This window comes from Oncorhynchus keta, chromosome 28 (genome assembly GCF_023373465.1).
Source record: "Oncorhynchus keta strain PuntledgeMale-10-30-2019 chromosome 28, Oket_V2, whole genome shotgun sequence".
Classification (NCBI taxonomy): domain Eukaryota; kingdom Metazoa; phylum Chordata; class Actinopteri; order Salmoniformes; family Salmonidae; genus Oncorhynchus; species Oncorhynchus keta.
Genome location: NC_068448.1, coordinates 38140643 through 38159941, shown reverse-complemented (window position 1 = coordinate 38159941; position 19299 = coordinate 38140643). Strand labels below are relative to the sequence as shown.

The 19299-nt window shown below is 42.3% G+C and overlaps 2 protein-coding genes across 3 annotated transcripts; both read left to right on the top strand.

Moving 5' to 3' along the window:
* The first annotated feature begins 94 nt into the window (after positions 1-94).
* On the top strand, positions 95-2945 carry LOC118360426 (organic solute transporter subunit alpha-like). The gene is made up of 8 exons (XM_035739679.2): positions 95-200; positions 323-406; positions 722-873; positions 973-1046; positions 1191-1346; positions 1565-1676; positions 1835-2087; positions 2227-2945. Exons 2-8 carry the CDS (start codon positions 343-345, stop codon positions 2646-2648), a joined length of 1233 nt encoding a protein of 410 aa, XP_035595572.1. The 5' UTR covers positions 95-200; positions 323-342; the 3' UTR covers positions 2649-2945.
* A 3978-nt stretch (positions 2946-6923) lies between these two features.
* Positions 6924-18683, top strand: LOC118361267 (histone-lysine N-methyltransferase SUV39H1-like). Of its 2 annotated transcripts, none has more exons than XM_035741068.2 (6): positions 6924-7032; positions 7937-8082; positions 13531-14193; positions 14860-15006; positions 15829-15958; positions 16982-18683. In XM_035741068.2, the coding sequence occupies exons 1-6, from the start codon at positions 7014-7016 to the stop codon at positions 17113-17115; spliced, it is 1239 nt and encodes a 412-aa protein (XP_035596961.1). In that variant the 5' UTR covers positions 6924-7013; the 3' UTR covers positions 17116-18683. The 2 variants fall into 2 exon arrangements, with proteins under 2 accessions (XP_035596961.1, XP_035596960.1); XM_035741067.2 differs by having other exon boundaries at positions 6935-7032; positions 7908-8082.
* The last annotated feature ends 616 nt before the right edge of the window (positions 18684-19299 follow it).

The following is a 19299-nucleotide window of genomic DNA, read 5'->3' as shown; positions in this document are numbered from 1 at the left end:
CAGAAACAACACAAGTTGACACATTCCAGAGTGGACTTGGCTCCCTACCTGTCGGTTTACCTGTGTTTAGGCAATCATTACTCACTGCTATCGGAAAGGAATCGTTCAGACAATGATGCCACCTAAACACGGAACTGACAAGACACTCACCAAGTGTCCGTCTTCGTAGAACAGAAAAACAATCAGTCTTTCTATAGGAGGTCAGCCAGTTCAAATTTAATTGTCCCTCCTATTATGTGACGGAAATCTGGTTTTATAGAAAGCCTACTCTAGATTCTGTTCTATTCATGAGTCTGGCGTTTGTGATGTTTGTTGGTCGTAGGAACTGTACTCCCTGAGAAGATGAGAGGTGACAACTGCAGCTGGTTAGGAGCAGAGATCCCACTGTCATGGGAGTTGTTCAGGGGTAAGACCAGCATTTATGCATTCACACAAACTATATTGGTTATGTTATTGACTGGCCAGAGATTACTTTATTTTTTTTTGTTCATTGGATCTGACACACATTAGGTTCTGTGTGATAGGTCTGTGCTTGAAGGCACCAGAAAGTGAAAAAATGCCCAAAACTGCGCAATGCTTTTTTTAATGCTTTGTCTATGTGCAATATTAGTGTTTGTCGTCTTAGATTCTGAGTCATCCTCTGCTACACCAGTCCTTCTAGTCTGTGTTGTATATGATCTGTCCCACCACTCGTCCATGTATTGTGTGTGTTTGTCCTCAGTGGTCAAGGATGAGCTCTGGTTGTTTATCATTCCTGCCGGTTTTGCTGTGATCATTCTGGCCCTGTTCCTAGAAGAGGTGGGCTTCTTCCTGCGTCACGTGCCCTCCTCCAGACGCCGGTGCCTCTACTTGTGGATACTGGGCATGTACCCGGTAAAGGGACACCTCCTTTTTGCCACACATTTTTTTTTTTTTAAAATCTGATAAGTATTTGTAAATTTTGTCCAACTTCACTCATTCTCTTTCGGTCAGGTCTTTGGATTAACCTCCATCATTGCACTGTATGTTCCTCGCTCCTCCTCACTTTGTAATTTCATAGCTTCTCTGTAAGTATCGAGTACAACCATTTTTTTCACCATCACAATGCTTGCGTACGAACTTAAAGTTGACGGAAACATTATTCACGTCATTCTGTGCTAAAAACCTCCAGTAAAACAAACTTAGCTCTCCGTCTGTCTGTTTCTCTCAAGGTACCACTCAATCACTCTGCTAAAGTTTATGGGGCTCATCACAGACTTCTTTGGGGGAAAGGCCCGCATGCTGGAGATCTTAGCTGGAGAGCAGGGTTCTCCAGATCCATTCCCATGTTGCTGCTGCTGTTGCCTCCCTATGATAGCAATCAACAGGTACTTTACCAATGGATGTCCTTATGCACATCTATATCGCGATAATGATAGATTCATAAGATATTGCCGTACCGTGATAATGATAGATACACAATATATTGCTGTAACTGCCCCATATTGCAATATTGGTAAATGCACAATATAGTTGCCATTATCGTATTAATGATGAATACACAATATATCGCTGTAATCGCCCCCACCCCACTACCCCTCCATAGGACCAGCCTGGGGTGGATGATGGCTGCTGTGCTTCAACTGTCTGTGGTCAGAACCATCCTGTTCTTTGTCACTCTGGTCCTCTGGACAGATGAGCAGTATGACTATGAACATGTGAGTGGCAAGCATATACTGCAAGACATATTTGCATTATAACCATTCTCTGTGTGTCCTTAATTTAACCAGGTGAGTCCGTGGTTAATAAGTCAATGAGTTAATTATACAAGTAGATGCTGCTATTTGTTCAACCATACCCATGTCATTTTTCGCAGGTGGATTCTGTCAATCTCAATGTGTACGTGAATGCCATCATAAGTGTGTCTACCTTCCTGTCTTTCTATGGCCACTTGCTGTTTTACAAGGCCACCAAAAGGGCTCTGCCTGGCTATGGGCTGAGGGCCAAGTTTGTCTGTATCATTGTAGTGTTGGTGCTGTGTGGCCTTCAGAATGGAATCCTGGAGACCATGGGGGCCCTGGAGGTGGTGCCCTGCTCCCCTCCCTTCTCTGTTCTCATGCGTTCCCAGTGTAAGTGCACCGTGATGGAATTTATCCCCCATACATCTCCCTCCCGATATCATCTCCATGTCAATATTGTTACAGTGGAGAGAAATGCATATTAGGAAATGATCAATGTGACATCTATTTTATTCTCTTCCTCTCTCAGTAATTTACCACTACTCTGTGATTGTGGAGATGTTCTGCATATGCCTCTTTGCCCGCCACACGTTCCGTAAGGTGGAGCCCAGTCCGGAGGAGACCTTTGGGTTGGAGGAGAGGCCCCACAGAGGTATGCTACTGGAGAAGGCAGTTCAGACTGAGGACGTGGTGCCACTCAGGGAGAACCCCTGGCCTGGCTGGTGCGGCGCTGGTGTCTCCAATCCCGACTATAACAGTGACAGCAGTGAGGACAGCCTCTGGAAGATCGAACACGCCTCCCTGGATCGCTTCCCTTTCCCTCTTCAACCCAGACGTCAAAAGATGATGCCAGAGAAGGTAACTGATGAAAGTGCCACTTTGGAGCTGTCCAAACTGACTGTTACTGCTGACATCAACTTTGCGGAGTCTAGGGATGTTACTGTTGTATGACACTATGGAATGGACTGTCCTGGAATCTCCTAACAGGAGAGCAACATGGGTCACCTCCAGGAAATGGAAGAGAGACACCACACCGCTTGAGGTAGTACCTTGCCCAGTTTTTATTTTTATGTATTTTGAGATCATGCATTTATTCATTCCTCAGCTGAATGAAGATGGTAGCTAATGGTGTGGTAGGATATTTTTGTTCTACTCATAATTTCTTGCCTACATTTTATATCGAGCATGCCCAGTACATTTTGTTTTGCAATGTTATCTCAAAAAGCCAATACATTTTTTTAAAGCCTATTACACAATACTTTCAGAGGTATTCATCAGTCTCTCATGCCTTCTCTCAAAACTTACAATAAACCTTTGGAGTTTGAAATTAATTTGATTACCTTAATGGGTACATTTCATGTAATATTGAATACAAAGTAAACACTAATAGAATCTGTTCCTTGGAGTAGATGGTATTTGCTCCATGAGCTTCTCAAACCACACACACAGTATGCCTCTGGCCTAGCCTTCCCTCTGAAGTACATTGATACCAAAGATAAGTCTCATATTATCAACTAAAACGTAAAAAATATTTTAAGTAGTTAACTCTGGCTCGGTGCTCGACTTGGGCCGGAGCGCTGTATCGGCACTACTAATTTTTGGGGAATTGCATACCGGATCTGCATTGAATAAAAATAGAGTACTACATTATGAGTCATAATACCCATATCCACGGGACGTAGGGGTGCTGAGGGTGCCCCACCCCCTCACTTTGATAACATTTGCAGAACCCCTATCCCCCAAGCTAAACTCAGCAAAAAAAGAAATATCCCTTTTTCAGGACCCTGTCTTTCAAAGATAATTAATAAAAATCCAAATAACTTCACAGATCTTGATTGTAAAGGGTTTAAACACTGTTTCCCATGCTTGTTCAATGAACCATAAACAATTAATGAACATGCACCTGTGGAACAGTTGTTAATTAAGACACTAACAGTTTACAGACAGTAGGCAATTAAGGTCACAATTATGAAAACTTAGGACACTACAGAGGCCTTTCTACTGACTCTGAAAAACACCAAAAGAAAGTTGACCAGGGTCCATGCTCATCTGCGTGAACCTGCCTTAGGCATGCTGCAAGGAGGAATGAGGACTGCAGATGTGGCCAGGGCAATAAATTGCAATGTCTTGTAGGCATGTTGTAAGGCAGGTCCTCACCAGACATCACCGGCAACAACGTTGCCTATGGGCACAAACCCACCGTCGCTGGACCAGACAGGACTGGCAAAAAGTGCTCTTTGCTGACGAGTCGCGGTTCTGTCTCACCAGGGGTGATAGTCGGATTTGCGTTTATCGTCGAGGGAATGAGCGCTACACCGAGGCCTGTACTCTGGAGCGGGATCGAGGTGGAGGGTCCGTCATGGTCTGGGGTGGTGTGTCACAGCATCGTCAGACTGAGCTTTTCGTCATTGCAGCCAATCTCAACGCTGTGCATTACAGGGAAGACATCCGCCTCCCTCATGTGGTACGCTTCCTGCAGGCTCATCCTGACGTGACCCTCCAGCATGACAATGCCACCAGCCATACTGCTCGTTCTGTGCATGATTTCCTGAAAGACAGGAATGTCAGTGTTCTGCCATGGCCAGCGAAGAGCCCAGATCTCAATCCCATTGAGCACGTCTGGGACCTGTTGGATCGGAGGGTGAGGGCGAGGGCCATTCCCCCCAGAAATGTCCGGGAACTTGCAGGTGCCTTGGTGGAAGTGGGGTAACATCTCACAGCAGGAACTGGCAAATCTGGTACAGTCCATAAGGAGATACACTGCAGTACTTAATGCAGTTGGTGGCCACACCAGATACTGACTTACTTCTGATTTTGATCCCCCCTTTGTTCAGGGACACATTATTCAATTTCTGTTAGTCACATGTCTGTGGAACTTGTTCAGTTTGTCTCAGTTGTTGACTCTTGTTATGTTCATACAAATATTTACACGTTTGCTGAAAATAAACGTAGTTGACAGCGAGGACGTTTCTTTTTTTGCTGAGTTTAGTTCTCGCGGCTATGATAATATCAAATCAAATCAAATCAAACAATACCCATAAAACCTAGCGGTCAAACAGGGAAATGGTTCCAATCATTTTTCCACCATTTGTTTTATGGGACACCTCCACTCTGGGGCACTATGGGGAGTGGGCATTCATTTTCTGATTCGGCATTGTTCAAGTTTATTTGCTGCGAGGCTGTGAATCTGTGCATGACAGTAGGCTGTTTGAGATTGTGCATATTGAAAAGGCGCCAACCTGAATGGGCATGATGTGCTGTTCCAAGTTGTCAAATTAGGGTTTATAAGGTTATGAAAAGTAATGGAAATTAGTGTCATACTCTTGTTAATGTAATTCATTTAGACACATTTAAATATTATCAATCACTTAAAAATCTACATATCAACCGTTATCGGAATGACTCTTCAGTGCGTATCTGTGTGTGCCAGTGCAAGTTGGCTGTTGCCTAAGAGGAGAGTTCAACATTTCAGCTGCAGGTATAAAATAATGACAGTATCTAGATAGCCAATTCAAAACATAACTTGTAGCAGCTAACCAATCATTAAAGTAGTTGTCGCCTTTCCACTGACCTAAATAAATCTGCACCATTGGAAAGCTGTGATTCCCCTCTAAACAATAGTCATAATTGCGACAATGTTAAAAATATTCGACAAATATCATAATTGACAAATAACGTGCCGTGCATAGATCTCCCCTGAAACATTAATATGTTTTGCCTTATATATAAACAATGAGTGAATCATGTTATAAAGATAATATTGAAAAATATTGATGTTGTAATGCAATATTTTATGTCAAGGGTGGCAACCATCTTCCAGGATAGTTACTGGGTGTGCAGGCTTTTGTTCAAGCCCTGCTCTAACGACATTGTAGCCTAAACATAATCTGCTCAACACGACCTTGATAAGCGAACTTGGGTATTTCAGGGCTGGATCAAAAGCCAAGCCTGCACACCCAGGAGCTATCCAGATGGAGGATTGACAACATGTGACTAACAGTGCAGTTCTACTTTGTGGGGGGGTTAAGTGCCTTGCCTTGATCAAGGGCACAACAGCAGGAGATGGTAGGCCTACATGGGATCAGACGCTGTAGGCTATAATAGTCATGAACATTTGGTTAAAAGTCATAAAATGTGTATGAACCCTTTAACATTGAATAATCAGAGGTCTCTATAGCATAATGTAAGTTGCGAATTTCGGTGAACATAGTCTAGACAGACAGACTTGGAAAAAGACAGCTCTTGCACTACTTTCATCCTAAATCAAGCACTGCTCTGGCTACAAACTGAAATGGTCCACCCACACAGAACGTGTGGTAAAGAAGGTGCAACAGCGCCTCTTCAACCTCAGGAGGCTGAAGAACTTTGGCTTGTCACCTAAAACCCTCAGACTTCTACAGATGCACAATTGAGAGCATCCTGTCGGGCTGTATCACCGCCTGGTACGGTAACATCACCGCCCACAACCGCAGGGCTCTCCAAAGGGTTGTGCGGTCTGCACAACGCATCACCGGGGGCAAACTACCTGCCCTCCAGAACACCTAGAGCACCCGATGTCACAGGAAGGCCAAAAAGATCAAGGACAACAACCACCCCGAACCACTGCCTGTTAAACAGCCATCACTAACAGAGAGGCTGCTGCCTATGTACAGACTTGAAATCATTGGCCACTTGAATAAATGTATCACTAGTCACTTTAATAATGTTTACTTATATTGCATTATTCATCTCAAATGTATATTTTATTCCTTGTATTGCATCTTGCCTAAGCCGCTCAGTCATTGCTCATCCATATATTTATATATTCCTATTCCATTCCTTTACTTAGATTTGCGTATATTAGATAATTGTTGTGAAATTGTTAGATTACTTGTTATATATTGCTGCACTATCGGAACTAGAAGCACAAGTGATTCGCTACTCTCGCAATTACATCTAACAATGTGTACATGACCTATACACTTTGATTTGATTTTCAATTCCCATGCATGTAATAGAGCCAATTTTGAAATGGTGTGTCTACTGCACCCTCTAGTGTTACACATTTCAAATGATTTAATTCATAAATAAGGATATGTTTTATTTTTTCCACCAATATTCGCTGAACATGTGTGAATTACTATTATTTTTTTCCATACCTTGCTGATCTTGCAAAACGATTACATATTTGCAAAGTTTTGCAGTCGCAGAGCTTTTTCTGCTCCAATAGAAATACCGCTAGAATATTCTGCATCCAATCAACAGCATAGAACAGCTGCTTCCTCGAAAGAATTTCCCCCAATCGAAGGGTTGTTCAATTTTGGCGGCGCAGTAAACATGGCGGAAGAGTTGGAAGGTAAAGGAGAGTGGGAAGTTAATACTTATATGTGTTGTGTTTCTTGCATGTTGTTGCTGTTTGAAATTAAAATATTGCACTTAATTCCGCGACCTTTATCGCACGCTTGTCGTAGATTACCTAGCCAGGTTAAAGGAAGAACGATGTTTGAGTAGGCAGAACTATCTGCACATGTGGATTGTGTGGTCTTTTTTTTAGTACTAACAGCTTGAAGTTGATACCGTTAACTTTTAAAAAGCCAAACGAATGCAAGCGGATATGGAGTAATTACTTTGCTAACTAAAGTAGCCCAAGAACTAGCTAGTTAGCAAGCTGTGTGTCATTAGGACGCGTCAATTTTATGAAAATTCGCGTGTTTTTCTGACAGCCCTACTTGCTTGCAAACATCATTTAGCGCGCCAAAACACAGACCTTGTTCTGAAGAACCACAGTTTCTGAAACCAGGGGCGCAACATCGCGAGACTTCCAGGCACGCTAGCGAAACAGACCAAGTAGACCAGGCTGGAGTTTTGATAAGTGAAGAATTCTTCCTTCGTAGTTAATTGTCTATCTAAAGACACAACCTAGATTCGAAGGAATGTCTTAAGTGGTTGAACATTTTATTAATCCAATCTCGTGACACTGACACGCTTTCATTTTCCGCGCAGTTCGGCACAAAACAACCGTTATACCCGGTGACGTATTTCTGCGCATGAGCTTAACTTGCTACCTTCGCCATGACATCGCCTACAAGCGATATCAGGGATTTCTATTGGATGAGCCGTTTCTGCCTGTCTTCAAACTGTCTTTATTGTGGAACTGTCTGGCAGTGTTTGCAATTACAAATAAGAATACTCAAGCTGAATGTCTTTTTTTCTCGTTTATTTGTAACGTAGCTAGCTAAACATGGTGGCTACAATTGCAGGTTGTAGCGTATCCTGCAAGCTGTCTTTGGACGATCTGCAGGCTGTCTGCCGCAGGGAAAGACTTCATTGTAAACAGCTACGGGTGAACAAGCATAACATCGATGACTATGAGGTTGAGTACCTCTGTGACTACAAGAAGTCTAAGGTGAGTGAATTCTTTCTCCAAGGGACTATGAAGCCTGACGCAAGTCCTGGAGTTATCTCAAGAATTGCAACCTTCAGTTGGTGATTAATTTAAACTTTTGTTTTTTTAAAGCCACAGTCCATAAAGCAGTCCATGGAAACAGATCATCATCCAGAATTTACAGCTACAGGCATGTGACCATATAGGATCTATATTAGTGATGAGGGGGAAAAAAATGCTAGTTACAAATCAGGATATTTTTTATATCATTTTGACAACATTGCAATATTATTTTTGTGCTAGTTGGCTGTACCTGCACCAAAACACCAGTATTTTTCCTTGTTCTCAATCTTTTTAAATAGGGAGCCAATTTGTTTTCAACACTTATTGCCATGACTGAGCCAAACTCTTATCATGTCTCTCTCTTGTGTCCCTCTGCAGCAGACATATGGTGAGTAATATGTTTGGAACATTGTATCGCAATAAAATAACAATATTGAATCGCAATACATATCGTATCGGCACCTAAGTATCGTGATAATATTGTATTGAGCGTTCCATGGCAATTCCCAGCCCTAATCTGTGTCTGTGTGTGGCCAACTGTTAGCCCATTCATAGACGGTAGCCTAATGCTAAACATATACCGTCTATTAACATATCTGCAGTCCGGGGGATATTCCCACATGCTGTCCCGACGCTCTGTCTACTAATTACTATTGACCTTTTAACACGGCCCACCACACGGTCATATTTCCAACCTGTTTTAATTGGCTATCTAGGGTCTCTGAACACCTGGGTGTAATGTAAGAAGGATGCCAGAAAAGTGATGTCCTGTTGGCTGCAACTGTTAAAACATTGTACAATACGTGTATATATTTTATAAACTATTTTGATGTGTCATGAAAGTAGAGGACTTTATGGTTCTAGAACAGTATCGCAATTGAGAATTGTTTCACATTTAGATGGAGTACTTAGTTGTTTTGGCTGCCAGACCCAGTTTACCTTTGAACATAACATGTATAAAGGTCCTTGGACATTAAAGGAGTCGGTTAGCCTACACTCCTTAACAGTACATCTTTGGCCAACCAACTGTTAGCAACTTGGGCAACTGTATATGCAAAAAGCACTTTCAGACCTGTCAAGACATTTTGTGTACCAACTACGAAATTAGTCCATGTACGCAGGTAACAAGATCTGAGTTATAAGTGTGCAGAAATGAATAGGGCCTGATATTTATTTTTCAACATTTTAATAAATACATTCACTGAGTAAATCTAACATCCTGATTCTGGAGCTGCAACACACAGACATGTATGGAGTTTGTGTCAACAGACATGGAGATGAATACCTCATTATTCGACGTAGCTACCCCGTGTCTGCCCCTCCTCCCGTTTGTTGTGATGCTGAGTTTGCTGACTGTCAGCTGTACGTAAACACGTGGCTTAATCCCTTTTCGATGCCGTGTGTTGTGGAAGGGTAAACACTGATTGTTTAATGCTAACGTTAGCGAACATAAAATGGACATTCAGTGGGCTCTAAAGTGCCAGCAGTTCACTTGCATTTACTAGTGAAAGAAATTCAATGCAAATACAAAAAATAACAAGTCGCATTTTTACGTGTTATTTACATTTAATTCTGTGTCCCATTAATTGTATTTTCCACGTAACGTTACGATGACCTGATAGACAAACTGTAATTATGATCCACGTCACAAAAAAGCATAATCAAAAATAAACATAAACATCTTGGCATTAAATGGAGTTTAGAAGACTGCGATAAAGAATGAGTGTCTGGTATTAGCTAAAGAGGCAATGCTTCTAAAATGCCTTTGCATTAGATTTAAGCTTTGATCCATTTTGAAAATCTGAAATTGTGTGCGCTGCAAAGAAATACAATAGGCATATTTACATATGCTGAAACATCACTCTTCTAGCGAACAATGACTTGAATCTCCAATTTGCTGCTCTGGTCTGGTACTCTAAAATGTTGGACAGGGTTGGCAGGTCTGCTCTTTTATAAAATATGAATGTATATACAGTACCAGTCAAATGTGGACAGACATAGTAATTAAAGGGTTTGCTTTATTTTTACTATTTTCTGCATTGTAGAATAATAGTGGACATCAAAACAAGTAACACATATGGAATCATGTTAAGCAAATCAAAATATATTTTTCAAAGTAGCCACCCTTTGCCTTGATGACTGCTTTGCACACTCTTGGCATTCTCTCAACCACCTTCACATGGAATACTTTTCCAACAGTCTTGAAGGAGTTCCCACATATGCTGAGCACTTGTTGGCTGCTTTTCCTTCACTTTGCGGTCCAACTCATCCCAAACCATCTCAATTGGGTTGAGGTCGGGTGTTCTGATGCAGCACTCCATCACTCGTCTTCTTGGTCAAATAGCCCTTACACAGCCCGGAGATGTGTTGGGTCGTTGACCTGTTGAAAAACAAATGATAGTCCCACTAAGTGCAAACCAGATGTGATAGCGTATTGCTGCAGAATGCTCTGTTTAAAGGTGCCTTGAATTCTAAATAAATCGGTGTCACCAGCCAGCTCCATCACACCTCCTCTATATTTCACGGTGGGAACCGCACATGCAGAGATCATCCGTTTACCTACTCTGCATCTCACAAAGACAGAGGTTGAAAAAAAAATCTAATTTGGACTCATCAGACCAAAGGACAGATTTCCACCGGTCTAATGTCCATTGCTCGTATTTCTTGGCCCAAGCAAGTCTCTTCTTATTGGTGTCCTTTAGTAGTGGTTTCTTTGCAGCTATTCAACCACGAAGGCCTGATTCATGCAGTCTCCTCTGAACAGTTGATGTTGAGATGTGTCTGTTTCTTGAACTGTGAAGCATTTATTTGGGCTGCAATCGGAAGTGCAGTTAATTATAGTGAACTTATCCTCTGCAGCAGATGTAACACTGGGTCTTCCTTTCCTGTGGCGGTCCTCATGAGAGCCAGTTTCATCATAGCACTTGATGGTTTTTGCGACTGCACTTGAAGAAACTTTCCAAGTTCTTGAAATGTTCCTGATTGACTGGCATTCATGTCTTAAAGTAATGATGGTCTGTCATTTCTCATTGCTTATTTCATATGTTCTTGCCATAATATAGACTTGATCTTTTACCAAATAGGGCTATCTTCTGTATACCACACCTACCTTGTCACAACACAACTGATAGGCTGAAATATATTCAGAAGCAAAGAAATTCCACAAATGAACTTTTAACCAGGCACACCTGTTAATTGAAATGCATTCCAGGTGACTACCTCAAGAAGCTGGTCTTGACTTTTTACACATTTTGTTAGGTTACAGCCTTATTCTAAAATGGATAAAAATAATTTAAAAAAAAAAGTAAATCTACACATTACCCCATAATGACAAAGAGAAAACACACGTTTCTAGATTATTTTTTTGCAAATGTATTAAAAACAAAATACTTTATTTTTGTAAGTATTCAGACCCTTTGCTATGAGACTCAATCGGGTAAGCTCAGGTGCCTTCTGTTTCCGGGAGTCCACCTGTGGTAAATTCAATTAATTGGACATGGTTTGGAAAGGCTCACAACTTTCTATTTAAGGTCTCACAGTTGACAGTGCATGTCAGCGCAAAAACCAATCCATGAGGTTGAAGGAATTGTCTGTAGAGCAGCACAGATCTGGGGAAGTGTACCAAAACATTTCTGCAGCATTGAAGGTCCCTAAGAACACAGTGGTCTCCTCATTCTTAAATGGAAGAGGTTTGGCGGTCAGCTCAGGGAAATCGGGGGAAAGGTACCTTGGTCAGGGAAGTAACCAAGAACCCAATGGTCACTCTGACAGAGCTCGAGTTCATCTGTTGAGATGGGAGAGCCTTTCAGAAGGACAACCAGCTCTGCACCACTCCACCAATCAGGCCTTTTATGGTAGAGTGGCCAGACTGAAGCCACTCATCAGTGAAAGGCATATGATGGCCTGCTTGGAGTTTGCCAAAAGGCACCTAAAGGACTCTCAGAACACGAGAGATACCATTTTATGGTCTGATGAAACCAAGATTGAACTCTTTGGCCTGAATGCTAAGTGTCATGTCTGGAGGAAATCTGGCACCATCCCTGCGGTGAAGCATATTGGTGGGAGCATCATCCCATGGGGATGTTTTTCAGCAGCAGGGATTAGGAGACTAGACAGGATCGAGGGAAAGAGGAACGAAGCAAAGTACCCAGTGCCCGGACATAACTGATCAAACACCTGAAAATAGACTTGGCAAAAAAAGAAACGCCCCCTTTTCAGGACCCTGTCTCAAAGAACCTGCAGGACAGGTACAGGATGGCAACAACAACTGCCCGAGTTACACCAGGAACGCACAATCCCTCCATCAGTGCTCAGACTGTCCGCAATGGGCTGAGAGAGGCTGGACTGAGGGCTTGTAGGCCTGTTGTAAGGCAGGTCCTCACCAAACATCACCGGCAACAATGTCTCCTATGGGCACAAACCCACTGTCGCTGGACCAGACAGGACTGGCAAAAAGTGCTCTTCACTGATGATTCGCGGTTCTGTCTCACTGGGGGCGATGGTCAGATTTGTTTTTATTGTTGACGGAATGAGCTTTACACCGAGGCCTGTACTCTGGAGCGGGATCAATTTGGAGGTGGAGGGTCCGTCATGGTCTGGGGCAGTGTGTCACAGCATCATCGGACTGAGCTTGTTGTCATTGCAGGCAATCTCAATGCTGTGCGTTACAGGGAAGACATCCTCCGTCATGTGGTACCCTTCCTGCAGGCTCATCCTGACGTGACCCTCCAGCATGACAATGCCATCAGCCGCACTGCTCGCTCTGTGTGTGTGATGTCCTGCTAGACAGGAATGTCAGTGTTCTGCCATGGCCAGCGACAAGCCCGGATCTCAATCCCATTAAGCACGTCTGGGAACTGTTGGATCGGAGGGTGGGGGCTGACTTTACACGTTAAGTTTGCTCAAAATAAACACAGTTGACAGTGAGCGGACGTTTCTTTTTTGTTTTTGCTGAGTTTACCTCTGCAGCATCACTCCCCATCAAACCTGACAAAGCTTGAGAGGATTTGCAGAGAAGATTGGGATAAACTCCCCAAATACAGATGTGCCAGGCTTTGGTACGATGCTAAAAGAAGACTTGAGGCTGTAATCGCTGCCAAAGGTGTTCCAACAAAGTACTGAGTAAAGGGTCTGAATACTTATGTAAATGTGATTTCAGTTTTTTTATTTTAGGAATTTGCAAACAATTCTAAAAATCTGGTTTTGCTTTGTCATTATGAGATCTTGTGTGTAGATTGAGGAATAAGACAAATTATCCATTTTAGAATAAGGCTGTAACATAACAATGTGGAAGAAGTCAAGGAGTCTGAATACTTCTCGAATGGACTACATGTGTGCATAATGTATAAAATGTTTAATATTGTGCCATATTATGTAACCCAAGTCATGTCTCCTTTTGTGAATCAGGAGCAGGAGTCCTACCTGGTTAAATGGAAGGGCTACCCCGAGTCGAGCAACACCTGGGAGCCCCGCAAAAACCTCAAGTGCAGGAAGCTAATGATGCAGTTCCACGAGGACATGGAGCACGAGCTGAGGCAGAAGAAGAGACGCACCACCTGCCCCAAGCGGCTGGACAAGGACGTGGCCTGGACCCTGGTGCAGAAAGCCAAGCTCCGCAAGAGGCTCCAGTGCTGGGAAGCCGACCTGAACAAGACTCGTAACCACCCGGGGCGCATCTTTGTCCTGAACGAGGTGGACCTGGACGGTCCGCCCAGGGACTTTACCTACATCACTAACTATAAGGTGGGCGAGGGCATCGTGCTCAACGAGATGGCCGTCGGCTGTGAGTGTAAGGACTGCTTTAGTGATCCGGTCGGCGGCTGCTGCCCCGGGGCCTCCCTCCACCGCCTGGCCTACACTGACAAGGGCCAGGTGCGAGTGCGGGCTGGGGAGCCCATCTATGAGTGTAACGCCCGCTGTAGCTGCGGGCCTGACTGCTCCAACCGCTTGGTCCAGAAGGGCATTCAGTTCGACCTGTGCATCTTCAAGACTGGGAATGGCCGAGGCTGGGGCGTGCGTGCACTACAGCACATCAAAAAGAACACCTTTGTCATGGAGTATGTTGGAGAGGTAAGTAATATAAAGTATTGGCCAATATTTGGGGTAAAAACTATTGGCCGATCATGTCCGCTGCGTTTACCAGAATTAGCTATTCTGTCACAAAAAGAAATTGGATTAAATTGTGAGGCGTGCCTCCCTAGGGAAGCACTAGCATTTAATATATTTTTAAGGGTTTATTAGGTTATTTATACATTTGTCATTTAAAAGAAGTTTTGATTGCTACATTTTAAAAAAACAATTGATCCCAGCTTTCCAGTGCTACAATGTTTATTTCTCAACTCCTAAAATTACACTTGTGGCGCAGTAAAAAAAACAAGTTTGGTGCAACTGCGTAACAGATAAAGGGGCAATGACATGCCTTGTAATAGAATGGAAAATAAATCAGATAGCTAGCTATTATAAAGAGGGGTTGGAGTGGCCAAAAATAGTGGTTCCCTAACAGATTCATTACAACTATTTACAACTGAAAAAATAAATATGGGGGGGGGGGTGTTGTTTTGATGTTCTCTGAAGTGTGGCCCACAGTCTCAGACGCCTGGATTAGAGTAATGGACAAAGGACATTAGACAAATGTTTGTGTCGGAGTCTGCTTTTTTAACAGAAGATTACTTTAACTTTCTATTCAGGGTGTTTGTGAGCAGTTGCTAAAGTGGTGTGTTCGTCTGCCTCCGTCAGATCATCACATCGGATGAGGCGGAGAAGAGAGGACACCTGTATGACCGGCAAGGCGCCACCTACCTGTTTGACCTGGACTACGTGGAGGACGTTTATACAGTGGATGCCGCTAACCATGGCAACATCTCCCACTTTGTCAACCACAGTGTGAGTGGCACATTATCATACGGGTTAACCTTTCAATAAACATACCTGCAGAATAGCCGAAGCCCAATGTCGTACCTTTCGGTAGTAGTATATTTTGGTATTCTATGTGCAAGTGAAAGCAGACGCATCGTAGACACAGCAGAATAGAAGCTGTTAAAAATGCCACTTGAGTTCCCATGGACGTTTTCTAGTATTGCAGTGTAATATGCTTTCGCATACGGAACAAGAAGTGCACCAAATTTTTCTAACTGAATAAGATTTATAGTGAACAAAAATGTTTTTTTTTTTCCTCAATGAAAATCATAGTATAATTGTGTTGTTCTGAAATGTATTATAAGCTTTCGGCTATTCTGAAATATAGCATTGATTGCTGTAGATATGCTTTGACCTTAGAGGCCCAGTGCAGTAAAAATGGGAATTTTCGTGTTTTTATATATATATTTCCACACTGAGGTTGGAATAATACAGTGCAAATTATTATTAATGCCCTTTTAGTGTAAAAGCTGTTTGGTGGGATCGAGTTTTGGCCTTCCATGCTGACAACACCGTGTGGTCAATTAGTTTAATAAACCAATAAGAAAGCGTTCTAAACCGCTCTGCCAATAACGGCAAATGATCAGTTTTCCCCTCCCAACTCAGACCACTCCCAGAAAGTCTACGCTAAATTATTGCTTGAGAACAATCACAGAGATTTTTTGCTGTTTTTTAATTGAAAACAATCACAGTGAGATACTTAATTCTTACCCAGAAAATATTTGATATTGCTACGTTGGACCTTTCTTAAATTGTTTACCTTTAAGTTGTCTTCTCTCTGTTTTGCAGTGCAACCCCAACCTGCAAGTATACAATGTGTTTATAGACAACCTGGATGAGAGGCTCCCGAGGATAGCGTTATTTTCAACACGCTCCATCAGGGCAGGAGAAGAGCTCACTTTTGACTACAAGATGCAAAGTAAGTGTAATGTTCCACTGCCTAATATGACCCCAATGTGACATTTTAAATTTTAAAGGGATACTGAGAGATATTGGCAAGATATTACCCAGAGTCGGATTAACTCCGGGATACCGTATTTTTTGTCTCTGATATGCTACCGTACCTGTGTACTTTGAAGTCATTGCGCTAATGCTAGTTTGCATTGGCTCAAGAAACCAGCTCTAACTTTCTTCATACTACACTCAAAGACCTATAAACGGTATGCACAAGTTAGTTTGACAGGGTAAGTGGAAAAAACAGAATCCTGCAGTATCCCTTTAAAGGTGGATAATACAGCTGCTGTTACTAATAGTGACTAACAGTTGATATCAACTGAAAGTCACTTGATTTTCAACAGTTGATCACCATGTAGGTGTTTCTTTCGAGCAGCAGGCCCACAGCGTGATAGGTAGTGAATTTATCAACCTTCGATACAGCACCGGCAGGACGCTATTGTGAGCATCAATTGTCAATCTTGCCTCAATATCGCTGGAGTCCAGCTTTCCAAAACATATGTGCATCGCTTTCTTTGATTTGCACATTTCACCTGGCTCATTTAGGCGTGTCATTTTCCTTCCATTGAAAATGAATGGGCTCCGTCATTTTGCCATCACCCATTGCTGCTAGTAGAAATTGCCGTTAACTTACTAGCTACATTGACTAACTACATTGGTGGGTGTGGGCAGTGGACACCAAATGTGTCAAATTAGCTACTCAGTCCTTTTCAGTGCTAGGTAGGCAAGCGCAATTGGGTAAACCCTCTTTTGTCTTTTTAGTAACACACCTTGAAATTGTATAATGCAATGGAATCAGTGAGCATTGGAAATTCCAACATTCAACTTTGTTTTTGCTTTTTAGTGTTTGATGCTTGGGCAATACTGCTTTTCATATTTGGCTTGTTAAACAGTTTGGCAATTATGTGGTGCAGGTGAGAACCAGGACACGTTTCTCAGTTGTGTTGGCTATCTTGGCTGAATTTGGCTCTTGACATTGTCGTTGCAGTTGATCCAGTTGATGCAGAGAGCACAAGGATGGACTCAAATTTCAGTTTAGCGGGACTCCCAAGCTCTCCCAAAAAGCGGATTCGGGTGGAGTGCAGGTGTGGATCTGACACATGTCGAAAGTATCTCTTCTGATATAGATTGGAAGCGGAACGTCAAAGCTAGAACAGACACATCATATATTTTGGGGAATTCTGAAAGTTGTACAGCGTTTACATGACTTTATATTTGTCTACTTTTATTTTACTTTCATTAACTTTTAAGCCACATTGGCGCATGGGTGATATCAAAACTGGTATGTTTGGAGACATAAAAAATAAATCACCATATCTAGTATGTTGGTAAATGATTTTAGTGAAACAATGAACAATATGATCTACATTCACAAATCTGCGTTTTTAAGAATTTCTTCAGAGATTATACACTGCGTGTACAAAACATTAACAACACCTGCTCTTTCCATGACTGACCTGGTAAAAGCTATGATCCCTTATTCGTGTCAATTGTTAAATCCACTACAATCAGTGTAGATTAAGGGGAGGAGACTGGTTAAAGAAATACTTTTTTAAGCCTTGAAACAATTGAGACGTGTTTGTGTGCCATTCAGAGGATGAATGGGCAGGACAAAATATTTAAGTGCCTTTGAACGGGGTATGGTAGTAGCTGCCAGTGTTTTATGCGAAACAGTTTCCTCTGTATATCAAGAATGGTCCACCACACAAAGGACACCCAGCAAACTTGACACAACGGTGGGAAGCAATGGAGTCAACATGGGCCATCATCCCTGTGGAACGTGTTTGACATCTTGTAAGAGTCCCTGCCCCGACGAATTGAGGGGTGCAACTCAATATTAGGAATGTTCTTAATGTTTTGTTCACTCAGTGTATATCTGTTGTCAGTTTGTCAATTTTCTCAATGTTTGAGATTTCAATAGTTTGTAGGCTGTGTGTACACTGGCAGACAATTGGGCAAAAGATCAGAATTAGACTGCCTGTGTAAAAGCAGCCATTGAGCTTCAAGCCCTGTTGGTGGAAAGTCATGTAATTAAGAGGTGTACTTATACTTTTTATACTAATATGCTTTCAGTTGCACTTACAATTACCGGTAAGTGCAGTTCTTCCACACTTCTTGCAAGTAGTGCTGTATATTCTTGTCTTAAAATAAGGTATGAATTAGTTTACCCCCCAACTGTCCCGGTGCTTGTTGGTTTTCAATCTGCCTGCTTTTTCTTAAATGTGAATGATTCCATTCCGACGCTCCCATTTTATTGTCCTGCAATTCACGGCAAGCAAGCAGTACCATGAATCCACTCTCCATGCTTTTAACCTATTTTTGTGTGAAACAGTTGGGAAATATCCTTTGTGTAGTTAGTCATTTTACTTTTCATGTAGCTCTGATAGCCAAAGTAAACACAGTTATGTTTTTTTCACGTAACATTATTACATACAATGTTTTTGCTGGCTGCAAACCTTCACATTTTAAGTAAATGTTTTAATCAGATGTATTGTTCTGGAAAATGTAATGAAAATTTACCTGACGCAAAATGTAGTTGTACTAAAATTAATTTTAGTACAACCACGACACCACTAGATGGTGTAACTGCATTCCTATGACTTCAGATCATCAACTGAAAATGTACACTTTCCTTTTATACTTGTCCTGACGTTATGGCTGCGTTTATAAAATAAAGTCCAATGCTGATATTTTCTTCTCACTAATTGGACTTTTGACCATTCAGATCAGTTATTTTACCAATAATTGAGCAAAATTTTAGAATGGGCCTGCCTGTGGAAATGCAGCGTAACTATTTGCATCAGCTCAAATGGCAAAAATAAGACTCGTCTCTGGGTAGATATTTGGACAGCAATACCTGTATTGTCTTTCAGTTAAGAGTAGTGCTTGTTACTCACTGTGTTACCCACACACATGACACACACTGTCCTTGTCCCCTCCACTCTGCCTGTTCTCACCTCCCACTCTCTCAGATGAAATCACCAGGCCACAGCTGCCTCTGCTCTTGGCTCAAGGATATGTACTGGAGCTTTTTAGTCATGGCTGCATATGCAGTAACTGGCATTAGTGAGCACAACACATGCGCCCCCAACATCAATGCAATTTTACCAAAACACTTTTTTTTTTACATGTTAAAAGTCAGGATGCTGCTCCCTGTTAGTAAGATATCCCCTGAGCGCTAATGATCTCAGTGCTCTGACACTTGCTTTCCTTTGGAGGTCAGATAGTGTGCTCGCGAGGGTGGCAGCGCTAGGGTAGGTTAGATGTATGCTGAGACCCTTATTGAATTTGCTGAATTTATGGAGG

Excerpts from the sequence above, each read along its gene's own strand:
- LOC118360426 (XM_035739679.2), top strand. The coding sequence starts at position 343 with ATGAGAGGTGACAACTGCAGCTGGTTAGGAGCAGAGATCCCACTGTCA. Across the intron at positions 407-721 it reads GTCATGGGAGTTGTTCAGGG|TGGTCAAGGATGAGCTCTGG; the intron begins GTAAGACCAGCA and ends GTTTGTCCTCAG. Across the intron at positions 1,347-1,564 it reads CCTATGATAGCAATCAACAG|GACCAGCCTGGGGTGGATGA; the intron begins GTACTTTACCAA and ends ACCCCTCCATAG.
- LOC118361267 (XM_035741068.2), top strand. Across the intron at positions 8,083-13,530 it reads GTGACTACAAGAAGTCTAAG|GAGCAGGAGTCCTACCTGGT; the intron begins GTGAGTGAATTC and ends TTTGTGAATCAG. Across the intron at positions 15,959-16,981 it reads TTTTGACTACAAGATGCAAA|TTGATCCAGTTGATGCAGAG; the intron begins GTAAGTGTAATG and ends TTGTCGTTGCAG.